This window comes from Syngnathus floridae, chromosome 3, assembly GCF_059516105.1.
Source record: "Syngnathus floridae isolate MCC-2025c chromosome 3, RoL_Sflo_1.0, whole genome shotgun sequence".
In the NCBI taxonomy this organism is placed as follows: domain Eukaryota; kingdom Metazoa; phylum Chordata; class Actinopteri; order Syngnathiformes; family Syngnathidae; genus Syngnathus; species Syngnathus floridae.
The window spans coordinates 11008158-11021516 of NC_142415.1; the positions used below are offsets into that span (position 1 = coordinate 11008158).

Here is a 13359-nt window from a genome sequence, read left to right on the forward strand (position 1 = left end):
AGGGTCGTCTTATATTCGGGCCAATACAGTATATGTAGCAATGACATGTGGGTCCCAAGAAACATCATTGCTAATTTGGGTATTAAGCTGAGAGTTTTGCTAAACTCTGACCTTCACTGACTCGCACTGTGCAGAAAATGGTAACATGGCAGACATCCTACTATTCAAACTATATTTTGACATGAGTTCAAATTGGGAAGGGTTTGCTTATGTTTGTCTAAGACTCTTTTAGAAGAAGTTTTTTAGGTAACCCATAAATTCTACCATATTGTCAACGAGGCTTTTTCCTGTTTTTCTTATTATTAAATTAGAGAGCGTTTGAAACAGATTTGGCACAGACACCGCATTGTTCATGAAACAATGCCAATCACACAAGTTGTTCCCCACAAGCAATGTTAAAAATGCAGCTCTTCAGTTCAAACAAGCTGTTAAATCATAGAAAGAAAAGCAAATGTTTTTAATAAAGTTTGTGTCTTATAAATGGTATTAAAATTATGAGGCCAAAATGTTAAAAAAAAAAAACGTTGGGCCTAGTAGATTACATGACCAGACGTCCAAGACAGTACTAGTAAACCTGTACATACCTAAGTAAGACATTAGCCACATTTGCCAATACTTTCAATAGGCTTCAACCGTTTTTCTTGTTGCAAAGACGTTTTTGACATGTTCAAACTTTCGTTGTGACAAGAAAAATGGTTTACAACTGTTTGCAAACTTTTGGGAATCTAACAAAATTGTTTGTCACATGCGCAAAACCAACACAAATATTAGACTGGGACTTTTACATGGACCTTATTCTGGATACCAGTGATATGGAACAAATGCTCATGAGGGTTTTCCATATTGATACCCTGACGTGTTTGTGGTGACCTTCCAGTGCGTGATTTAAAAAAACGTACCTGACACGCAAGCACACTGTTGTTCCTGGTGAGCGGAGCTTCGGGCGAGGTCCCTGTGACTCAGAGAGAATCCGCAGGGATGTCACAAAGCTGGGAAAGCACTGGGAGTGGAAAGAAAGGGGTAGGGGGGGAGGACTAGTGAAATGCACATGTTCAGTGTTGATTGTTTTTGGATTTCTGAGTCTTAGTTTGGCAAGGACACAATCAGATAAGGCGCAGATACTATTATTGTATTTAACCTTTGCATGGCGTGAAGGCGCACGGTTTGGACCCAGCAGAGGATACATTGCAAAGTATTGTGGGAAGTTTAGAAGGCATGCAAATCTTGTGATAATATCACAATTCCTCAGTGGCTCTCTCTTGAGGGGCCCAAAAATAATGAACTCCATAGTTTTTGCTCCCAGTTATCTTTTACTTAAAAATGGGGGTGAAATTTGAAAGTGACCGAGAGAATAGCAACGTCAGGGTTATATGGTCGCAACAAGCTCACCTGTGAAATCCCAAGGAGGGTCAAGGAAGGAAGATTTCACCCTGTTGAATTTAAAAAGAAAGACGTTAGCGCCATCTTGTGGCTGAATGAGACCTCAATAAAATTTCCTTTTGACGCACCCATTTATTAACAGGGTTGCTTAGGGACAACTTCATAGCGTAATTACTGCTATTCAAAATATGTCTATGATCAAACAAAAAAATAGTTTTTATTGGTCATATTTGATAAGTAAATTGGTCATCTGGGTGGGGGTAAATTTAAGGGGTGCACTAGTGATATTTAGTATTTCACTTCAAATAATATTTAGGAATCACTTTTACCACAGCGGCAGTCATGTTTTGCCTTGGGACAAATATAATTCACATGAGTGCATGCTGCTGTACTTCGTGCAAAGATTATTTATTTTATTCTACATAATGACTCCTTTTCTATAAGACAAAAAGTATCATCAAATGAATGTTATACAAAAGACAAGGTTTTCTATTATATCACAAAGACAAATGGTGTTACAAATACAGAAATTGTGAATATAATAAGATTAGAATCACAATACTGAATGAAGGCTATACTGTTTTTAAAGGTTCTTTTTAAAAATAGAACTGTGTAAAAATGAGCTCATCTAGATAAAGTATGTTTTTAAAGATTTGCAAAATCCCTTATCCTTTGATATGTACTCAATTATAGTAAATCACCATCTTATTATTTTTAATGGAAATTAGGCTTGACTTCAAAATTTTCTTTTCAGTTTTACTTCCTTAATTTCATCCATCCATTCATTTTCTATACTGCTTTTTGTAATGAAATGAAAAACAAAACTAGCATGCATTTTGAATACCCAGTGACAAAAGAAAACCCAAAAAAAACACTGGCGATTGTGCTTAGAAAGTCAGACAGGCACAAAGTGGATGTGAGAAATACTCAACAGAGAAAGGCACATTGTACCCGATGGAGTTTCAAATTGCCCATGTGTAGAACACAAATGAATAAAGTAAACTTGCCATTTGTAGAATTACATGCAACGTTCAATTTACAAATACAATTAACATTTGAAGTAATTATGACGTAATTAGATTGTAATGGGAACTGTGTCTAAATACTAGTACACTGAACTGTCCTACTCATGAGGACAAATGGCGTCCTAGTTCATGGACCTTGCTCTAGATATGAAGGATATGGACTAAATGTTCAATCCGTTGTCCATAGAAGTTACAGATGTAATGAGTGCCTCTGTGTTCATGTTAATGTCTCTGCAGGACTGGCTGTTTGAGGCAAAGCTGGTTGCTCCCCATCACAATAGGTATCTGGCTGTGCATGTGGAATCGGACCAGATGACTCACATTACGAAAGACCTGGTCACAGGTTCGAACCTGTTGACACACACACACACACACATACACACACACACACACACACACACACACACACACACACACACACACACACACACACACACGCAAAAACAATGAAGGTGCTGATTCAAGCTTGTGTGCCATGTTTGCGACGCCAACCTGGCCGTGTGGATCAACCAGTAGCAGGTGTCGCACCGTGGTTCCGTCCATCCCACTAAGTACATACTGACCGCAGGCCGAGCTGCTCTCTCGGACTAGGAAGTCTCCATTACAAGAGAGAAGTGACTCGGCCTGCTCTCTTCCTAGCCTGAGTAAAGGATCACCATATTAAAAGAAAGCTGACCTTGATCACAGGGGAGTAAGAGTCGACAAGAGTCAATTTCAAATTGCTATTGAGAAATATAAAATCAGTATGGAAGCCTTGTAAAATGTATCCTACGTTAAAACTACAATGATTAATCGACAACTAATCAATCAGAAAAATGAATCAATAGCCATTTCTGCTAATCGATTAGGAAAATAATTGACTTTAAAATTGTCAAAATTTCTCACCAGTAAATATTTTGCTATTTCTGTATAGTCCTTCATTTCAAGATTCAAGATTCAAAATTCAAGATTTATGCAGACCTATCTTTGTGTTGAATCAAAATAAAACATTCCCAAATATTGATTTTACTTTGGAAAATAAATCAACATTTTTGCCCTTTTTTTCTGACAATACAAACCAAACTTATCATTAATTTTTTTTTAAATATCCTGTTTTTAAATAAAGAGATGCAAATTAAATTAAATTAAAATCTTATTCATCGATTAATCAACAAAATAACCGGCAGATTAATCAATAATTAAAATCGTTTGTTGCAGCCTTATACTCCATACAATATCCATATTGAGCTACCCTCAAATAATGTTTCTTCACTTAATTGAACAAAAATGGCATTCATCCATTTCGGCCTACCCCCCAAACAATAATTTTGTGTTTGTTTTTTATAAGGAAAATAACCCAATAAAAGCACATTTCATAAAAACAGTGCGATATAAAATTCTGATATAATTAAGATAATCAATTCAATTCCCGTTATGCTGCTTTTCCTGGTGTGCCTGCCTTGGCCACCAGGAAGCACGATCATACAGTTATGCAGACAAAGCAAAGAAAAAACATGTTAAAAATGCCATGACCCACCTGCCATGAAACCAACCCTCTTCCTGGATCAGGTGCTGGATGTGAGTTTTACAAGAAGGAGAACATTGTTTACTCCTCATCTCAGAGTCCAAAGGCTCTAAAATAGAAGGTTGAAGGAAATCAATAACAATCAGCGGTAAGAATTGATGAACAAGTGGTACAAATACATTTGTTACTGCACTTTAATAGGTTTTCAGGCCCAGTGCACTTGACTTAAATATTTATTTTTGACAACTTAAGCATGACAAGAATAATGAAATTTTGAAATTTTTGAAAGCATTATGGGCAACATATTGATTGAAAGGAATATTCGTCGTGTATGTGGAAGACGTGCACCTGTTGTTGGAGCGTCCGTATCCTGTGATATGGAACAATTCTCATAGAGTGAAATAGAAGGAGAGGACCCAATCTAAAACAACAAAAAAGTCATTCAGACAAACAATATTCAAGATGTAATAGGCATTCGTTGAATATTAATTTGTAACCTTTTTTTTTTAGATGGGTGACATCTGGTAATGGGTAGACAACAATACATTGCATAAGAGGAAATCTTATTTAACTATTTATCTTTTTTAACGATCTGTTCCTCCATGCATAATTAAATTAATCATCTACAAAGGAAATAGAATAGTCAACTTCCCAAAATAGAATTACTACTCACAATTGTTATCTAAGAATTCAACTGTTCTCACAAGTTTTTCTCTCAACAGAGCTTTATTTGCTGTCAATGGTTGTAGAGAGACCAAAGAGCCCGATCAGGGGGTTTGGTTCACCACACTCCTGTACAGCCCACCTCTGAATCGTTTCTCTTACCCTTTCCTTCTCTGCTTTTGTGACCCACAAGTCCTCTACTCCACCAAAGGGTGACATCGTCCCCGGAGTCACGTTGTAGTAGTCATGATGCTCACTGGTCACATCAACATTATCATCATCGGCATCTTTCGGGTCTGTTAAAGTTTCCTCTGGTTTCCATTTGTTGCATAATATTTGCGTTGATCTGCACGCACAAGATGAAATGAATTTCTTAGAACGAACGAGGACAAACTAGTTCGTAAATATCAAGTTATCGTTTATGAATGTGACATAAAAAATAAAAGCATCTTATTGTTTAATCTGATTAGTGTGTTTGCCATTTCAATTTCTTGGAAGAAATATTTGTCTAAGTAGTTTGAGTTTAATTTTTCTTTTACTGCAGGGCTAAATATACAAATTGAAAAACCAAGCAACCGACAACAGCAGCAAACAGAATCTTTGGCTTGACTCATGACGCATACCTGGGATCAGCTGAGACGAGTAACGGCGTGTGACAAAGAAGTTGTTTGAACCTCGACTCAAAGGCCCAACCAATGCTGCGGATCACCTCTGCTGCTCGGCCTTGAGGACACTCCAGGATGTGACATGCTTAAATGCAGACAAAAAAACCCCAAAAACAGTTAGAATACAAAGTGCAATGTTGTGATTGGAGACAAAAACAAGGAGCCGCTGTACCTCTTTGATTGACTTGATCTTTGGCTACATATGCAATGTAGTCTTCCATGTCCTGCAAACACATTGCTATATAAATACTTTAGTGTAGTGCTTCTTAAACTCTCTACACCACGTATCATCTCAAATTATATATTTAATGACCAATATAGAGATATGGACCAGCATAGTAAGCCTATTTCATTACAAACAAGGCTATTCCTAAAAAAATGTGCTGATTAATTATGATAAATACATGAAAAAAACATATTCATCTACATAAATAATGAATCAATTTGATTGTATTGCACAATAAAGTGAAGTAAAAATTGGACTAAAATAAATTAGAAATCAAACTATTCTAGAAGAATAAATACAAATGTATTGTCCCTTTTGTGGGAGGTAAATTGCCTCTAAGTGTGAGACTAATAACACTTTATTAGTATTATAATATCATTATTATTATCATCATACAGATTACTTTGTAGTCAACAATAATGTGACAAAACTCGAGTCAAATTCAGTGAAGCGATAACATCCCTGATATTTTTTCAACACAATTCTTTGGCACTTGGTGTAACGATATTAAGTTGAGTGTTACAGCAACATCAACAGTACAGTCTGATGACGGCAGCAGTCAGGCGAGTAGTAATATCCTATTAATTGGCTGATTGGAAAGCAAGATGCCAACAACATGTGATTAGCGGTTAGTCGACCTCAAGATTTCAATCCTCATGATCAGTAGTCGAGCGGACTCGTCCGCTCGTCAGCTAAACCTCTAACTCGTAAAACAATTATATGTATAAAGCTTTTTTTTTATTAGACCTTAAAGCTGTTTGAGATTGTGGATGTAATCTAACACAACATATAAAAAGGTTAGTTACATTTTTAACACTGCAAAACTCCAGCAAAAAATTCAGAGTGCCCAATCTTCTGCACCTGCTTGTCGATTTTGAAAAGACCATTTGACCGAGAAATCAATAAGCAGGCTGCATTCTCATTTGACTTAGTATTTGATAGCTGAATCCAGAAGCATTACCCAAAATAATTACAAATACGTTCATCAAGCAGAATTTGAGCCACATGGCATGCCGCTGCTGATGAGCCATTTCAATTTGTGCTTCCAACAATCGGCCTACAGTGTAGGAAACTCGGGCTCTCCAATTTGTCTCATTTGTAAATAATGTTGACTTGGACGGAACCCGCAGGATGATAGATAAGAGTAATTGCTTTAAAGATGAACTTTGAAAGGTGAAGACACTGCAGCTTGCACTGGTGACCTTGCAGCACCAATTAAAGGATTTAGCCAGGAAAAATCATTCAAAAGGCAGCAAAGCAAGCCATTGCATGTTCAAGCCAAGTAGCGCAAACTCTATATCACACGTGAAAATGAAAACGTACCGAGTCTCCTCCTGAGGCGAATGAAATCGCCTGGATGGCATGTTGGGTGATTCTCTGCAAAAGTGAGAGAAAGAGAAGGGCAATATTTGTATGACATAAGTTCTCATGTGGGTGTACTGTGTGTCTAGTTCAAACAGTCACCTGTGAGGATGCGGCGATGAGAGTGAGCATGTCTGGGGAGACGCTGAGGATGACTCGCCTGCCGAAAAACTGCAGGTTGCTGCGACCCAGAACACAGAACAGCTGCTTGTGTTCAGGCTGACAATGACAGAAAAAGGGCTCATTTGTGCAAAGCTCTTTGGAAACACATTGCCAACACAATCTCACAACAGTGACACTGTCACACACACACACACTACATAAACACTAACACACAATACTAAGACTCTCACAGGTTATACTGAAATGCTCTCACATATGAGTAACTCTGTGACTGTCTCACACACAGACACACACACACAAACATAACACACAGATACACAATGAAATCTCTGTAGCTCTCACACATAACTGAAACGCTCTTACACATAAATGCTTTCAAACTAGTGATTGAAGTTTTATGTGGTCACCACGTACAATTGCAATGCTCTCAGACATCACTAAATGTTTCTTGTTGTATACTCTGAAATGTTCTCTCATATGCTACTAAAAAACACACATACACACAACTTAAGTGTTTTCACACGCAGTATACTAATGACGCTCTTACTAAAAAATAACTGGATTTTCATTTCAGTATGTTATGTGAATGAATTTCAGTATGATGCATGAAATGCTTGTTTCTTACACTTTTTGTTTTCACTGTGGTCTTGGTGGTGGTTCTCTTGCAAAGTCTGTTGATTGCCTCTCTGCATGACACACACAAACAAGAAATGAACACAGCCAGGCCTTGGAAGAACAAACTGTTTTTCATCAAAATGTAAAATTTAAAAAATACTACTCTAAAATATTGTTTTGGTTTCAGAAACAAAAAAAAAATCTTCAATGTGACAATGTTGGACAATACGATTTATGAAATAAGGCCTAGGATGACAGACAACTATAAAATGATTTAACAGTGAGAGTCTGAACAATCATTTGAGTATAAGCCAAATTTGCTTCAGATCAGATCTTTGAGCATGTTAACATTCTCGCTACGCTGTCAAAAGTCATCAGATGAGTTACCATGATGTTCCTGTCCATTCCGAGAATCCGGCTAAGTCAAAAAGTTCAATCATTTTCACACATCGTGAACTCTTAGTTTTGATGCAGATGTTTTTCCATGCAACGCATAATCAGAGTATACATTTGACTTCCCACAAGTGGACCACGTGGTACAAAGCTCCACCTTGCTCCGTTGGAAAATTCAATTCAACAGTCATGAGCCTGCAAATGTAACTCAATAATATAATCATATTATAATATAGCAGAGAGAAGCCACATCTTGCTGTTATATATTAGCCTTCACTGATAATTATTTAACATTGACAAAATGAAATTGCCTGTTCAAATAGCTTCACAACTATATAAACTGTACACAGTAAAGTTGGTGCATTTGACCGATAAGAATCATCATCATAAAAATAATATTAATAATGTGAGTAAAACTCTGCTTTTAAAATTTAGGACAAAACTATACTAGTTCTTAGAATTAAATATTTTGTTTCAGTATAGTATTTACTGTCAATATTTTACTTCCTTCCAAGAGTTAATTTATTACTCTGAGCAAGACCAAATAGACTCGCTTACTCGAATAAAAGTTGCTCTACAAAATATACTGTGACTTGTAAGATGGAGCAGCAGCAATTAAAGGACAGTGGATACCCCCTGACAAAAAAATCATCCATATTTTATGGCCATCGGTTAAAGTCAGAAACCTTGATTGGTGACAGAGACAAATGCCCTCAGTTGGATCATATTTTATGAGGATGGGAGGGATGAATAGGCGGCACAGTGAAGTACTGGTTAGCACGTCCGCCTCACACTTCAGATTCAGCGGGTTCCATTCCACCTCCGGCCCTCCCTGTGTGGAGTTTGCATGTTCTCCCCGTGCCTGAGTTTCACCGGGCACTCCGGTTTCCTCCCACATCCCAAAAACATGCTCGGTAGGCCAATTGATACGTGAATGGGAGGGATGAATGATTTCTGTCCATCGAGGCAATACTGTATTGTGCCTATTATTATACTAAAAAAAAACAAGCGTTACAATTACAGATTTATTTATTTACTTATTTTTAATAAAAAACTTGACAATCCAGCAGGGGATCAAGTCATGATTATCCCCCACTGTACGCTTGTGATTCTACTGTCAGTGTCTAGCTTTTTAGAGGAAGAGATTTCCTACCCCTTGTAGACAAGTTGTACATAATGGATTTAAGTTGCTCTCTTGCCCCCCCCCCCCCCCCCCCCCCCCTTGCCTACTTCCTCTTTCGTAATAAGTGTATGTGAGATCATTAGGAGGAAAATCACTTAATTGGATTTGCTGGCCAATTCCTTGTGCAGTAATCTAGCAAACAGAGGTTGCTATGGTTATGTCAACTGATAAGACGTCACCAGGAAATAGCGAGGAAAAAGACACACGTTTCATTTACAGTTACTGAAAAAGATGTTTTTTTTCAAGTGTGGACAGATGGAAACAAAAATAATGTTCTTTGTATTATTCTACATGTAGCAGTGGAGCGGGAGAACCTACCGTGTCACTTGCTTCCTTGTATCAAAGTCGAGGGTTCTCATGGATTGGGTCACCTCCACGCTACCCATATACTAAGAGAGGGAGAGAGTAAGAAAAGCACAACAGAGTAACTGAGTCTTCTAAAACATGCAGGAAAGGGGCCCTCACGGATCAGATTTGTACACCAGTGCCCTACAGCGTTAACATGGCCTTATATTAGTTGTTCTTTACCAGTGGTTCTTAACCTTGTTGGAGCTACCGAACCCCACCAGTATCATATGCGCATTCACCGAACCCCTCCTAAGTGATTTTTTTTTCTTTTCAAATGCAAGACATCAATGTTGGTGCACAAAATGAGCCGTGCATGAACTTCACCTTGTTCAAAGAAAGAAAAAACAACACAATGCATGAACTCAAAACAAATGACAAACCTGCAGATCAGCGTGACCTCTGCTGTTGCCTTCGCGAGATCAGTTCAGATATGCGTCATCACGAATTTACACAATTAATCAGGTCTGTTCGGCCCTCCGCAGTGGAGGGTCTGCTGAACCCCTGAGACGGACTCACCGAACCCCTTGGGTTTGATCGAACCCAGGTTAAGAACCACTGTTCTATACAGAGGATAAAAAATATCTGATTGTGATTGTGGATATTGTCTGTCTACGTGTTTTTTTACACCGCTTGTATTCAAGCCATCGCCTAAACAATGTAACAGATGATTAAGCTAGAGGAGTGAAAGGTGGACACAAGATGGTATACTTATACTGGACGTGGCAATAAACATTTTGAAGCCTCTTTCTGACGGATTCTTCACTTTTTGAAGTGCTGTGCACTGTTGCACTCATTGCCGCTCAACCACTGGTGTCAAACTCAAGGCCCGGGGACCAGATATGCCCCCTGCACATCATTTTATGAGGCCCGCGAATACAAATTGTACATTAAATTCATACGTCAATACCAAAATAACACATTGTTTTCACTATTACATTGATTTTTTTAAAATATTTGAATAGTTTTAATTAGTCTCCATTTTGAAAACTAGTTATTCATCAGTTTGTGATACTATGTAGGTGTAGGTGATACAATAAATAATATGAGATATTCATACATTTATTTGTGTTGACAATTTTAATGGCCCTCCAAAGGAAACGATGACTACGATGTGGCCCGCGACAAAAATAAGTTTGACACCCCTGCGAGTCTAAACGGATCGTGTACCTCAAGACTGTGCTTGCATTCAAAGCAAAAGTCACCATTAAGTCTAGTCATCACTTCTACTAGTGCATGACCTTTTTTGACCTTAATCAGTGTTCACACATACGCTTGTATTTCTATTGGCTAAAGGTAACAGAACAAACCCAGCTTCACACAAACACCAGAATGTTGAATTAACGTGTGCGAATGTGTAAGTTGTGAGTGGGTGGGAGAGTTAAGGACAATAGGTGTGCTTGTTGACAGCTGTGAGACCCACACCTAATCATTTAGTTCTTGGTTACCAATTTCACACACACACACACATGCATGCATGCGCACTAGCAGTCGAGATGTGGGGGTGAGCGCCGAGCCAGGATGAGTCACTACTGCCTACACAGAAAGCTGACTGGAAGGAGGGAGTGAAGTGTGTGAGATGGTGACTACGGAGTATAGCACAACCCCAATTGACACAATGGCCAAATAAACAGAATGGTCATGTCATGTACCTTACCCTGATGTGATGGTGGACCACTCTATGGACCACTGAAGAGCACTGCTTGCATTTGTGTCGAGTGCAAGGAGGACAGATGACCGTCCCGGGAAAGCTACACATGCAATGGAAGGCGATTGGTCGTTTTGGGTGATTGGTCACACTCCCCTCAGCCTGTCGATCAACACTTCCGGCCCCGGGTGGTCCAAGTGGAGGACTTTGCTGTAGGGCTTCATCAGGTATGAAGTCCCTTGACACGGATGGTGTATCGTGGAGGAAATCAGAATCCAAGCAAAGAGACCAGTTGTCCAAGGAAGTTTTGGAATCGTTGTGCAGCCGGCTGTATTTAGTGCGCTTCAGCATGCTCGGACTGTTGATGCATCAAACACATGCAGGACAAATAGAACGTTGGGCTGACTGCATGAGCTATACCTGGTTACTGTTCTGTTGTGTGATGACCAGTGTATGGGACACAAAAATGAACTAGAATTAGACACATTGCTGATGAATTCATTGGGTTATACTGCAAGATAAATGGTACTCACCAGCATGCAACTGGGACATCCCATGTAGTTTCAAGTCCAGTCAGCCTCACACCAAGTCCAAAACTTACAATTTGAAGTTACCTGTCCTTCCCTTGACAACTTTCCTTCCTCCGCAGCTTTTATGAATGAACTGGAAGCTCTAGCTCATCAATGAGTCTCTATGTGAGGATGAGCGTATGAATTGAGCAAAGGAGATTGACAGGGAGCCCCCAGGCCCTCCTCTTTCTCCGCCCCTCCCGTACTGAAAACTGCCGTCCAATCACAGCAAGGCTGAGTGACTCATGCTGGACGCGCGCACACGTATACAGACGCAACGGGACTTAATATCCAGTTACATATTCTTTTTTTGTTTATAAAGCTAGTCTTTTAATCTAGTCCTTCACGTCAAGCACAACAAATAATTATTCTGGCCTCTACAGAATGCGTCCGTCAAGTATGACGCAGGGTCACAAAACAACGTCACGATGAAATAAAATGCTTTCAATAACTTTTCATCTAAAACATGTTCAGAAACATCTGCACTGTCATCTAAAATAATATCCTGTTTTGAAATATATGGACGGAAATTAAAAGTTGTATTTACACCAGAAAATTCCTTTGGTCGTTTGCATAATCATTAGTTTTCAGATAAATTTGTCGCAAACACTTGCTGTGAATTTGGCTATTCATGTCCTCAAAAAAGTGCAGAAATGTTGAATAGTTGGACATTAAAATGTTTTAAATTAAGTTCACTTTTAAATTTAAGATTTGTCCTGTCACCATAAAGTGCAAAACGCCCAACGTTTTAAATGCTTCATGTATGATCTTATTTCTATCTCTGTAGCGTGCATGACATTGAGTGTGGCTGAAATTAAAAAAATATTCTAATTTAAGTTCTGTAAAAGGCTTTGTTACAGCGACAGCGTTTGTGAAAGACCTATGTTAAGATGTAGGTATTATTGTATTGTACTAAACAGTCTCAACTCAACACTATACAAAGCAATGGGGCGAGATCAAGGATGAGTGAATGGAGCCTTAGCTCCGCTTGACCTCCCTCTAGTGGCCACTCTATAAAACTACTCAAGGTCAACAATGCAAGGACTCAAACCACCACCACAGTCGTTTAGCCCTCATTTTACATTCATGTTTCATTGTGTTGAAATCCTTGAATATCTGCTATAACTACACTTGAGCGTATTTGTATTGAATTAATTTAGATAATCAAACTGGGACAACAAATAGCATAGTAACAAAACGACAGGAAGGAAAAAAAGCAAGAGATCACTACAAAATGATCAGTTTCTACATTTCTTTTTCTATATATAGGGATACGTTTGAGCAACATGAACACAGAAGCACTAATTACTTGATGCTTCTGTGTTGACTTCCTAAAAATGAATTTCATGTGCTTAGCTAACTAAAATACCCTTGGGTGAAATTAACCCAAAAGTAGTCGTTCAAACGATAACATGCTTAGAACAGACAGTACAGACTATCACGTTAAGTTACTGATATTTTACTTTGCCCAGTCGATCCAATTCAATTAGGTAATTTAATAAACAAGCAAATTAACGTCAGGCATTCAGAGCCTGTAAAACATCCAATGCATTGCAACAATAGAAAAAAGTGAACTGTCGATGGGAAAGCGATTGGAATTGCTCTCAATGTGGGGTGTCATGTTCCCGCGTAACAAGCACACATTTGCAGCAATCACT

At 38.6% G+C, this 13359-nt stretch overlaps 1 protein-coding gene across 3 annotated transcripts; it reads right to left on the reverse strand.

The window, feature by feature from the left end:
- Window positions 1-1663: 1663 nt before the first annotated feature.
- On the reverse strand, window positions 1664-12037 carry LOC148400497 (SHC-transforming protein 1-like). Of its 3 annotated transcripts, none has more exons than XM_088372151.1 (13): window positions 11666-12034; window positions 11142-11490; window positions 9458-9528; window positions 7574-7634; window positions 6928-7044; window positions 6787-6840; window positions 5410-5461; window positions 5196-5322; window positions 4735-4918; window positions 4258-4330; window positions 3922-4018; window positions 2898-3045; window positions 1667-2756 (listed from the first exon to the last, which is right to left on the reverse strand). In XM_088372151.1, the coding sequence occupies exons 2-13, from the start codon at window positions 11481-11483 to the stop codon at window positions 2628-2630; spliced, it is 1455 nt and encodes a 484-aa protein (XP_088228277.1). In that variant the 5' UTR covers window positions 11484-11490; window positions 11666-12034; the 3' UTR covers window positions 1667-2627. The 3 variants fall into 3 exon arrangements, with proteins under 3 accessions (XP_088228278.1, XP_088228277.1, XP_088228276.1); XM_088372150.1 differs by having other exon boundaries at window positions 1668-2756; window positions 11142-11564; window positions 11666-12032; XM_088372152.1 differs by lacking the exon at window positions 2898-3045 and having other exon boundaries at window positions 1664-2756; window positions 11142-11564; window positions 11666-12037.
- Window positions 12038-13359: the final 1322 nt, after the last annotated feature.

Coding starts and splice junctions, on each gene's coding strand:
- LOC148400497 (XM_088372151.1), bottom strand. CDS start 11,483: ATGCTGAAGCGCACTAAATACAGCCGGCTGCACAACGATTCCAAAACT. Junction 7,635..9,457: donor ACAAGGAAGCAAGTGACACG/GTAGGTTCTCCC, acceptor TGTGTCATGCAG/AGAGGCAATCAACAGACTTT. Junction 4,919..5,195: donor CTCGTCTCAGCTGATCCCAG/GTATGCGTCATG, acceptor TTGTGCGTGCAG/ATCAACGCAAATATTATGCA.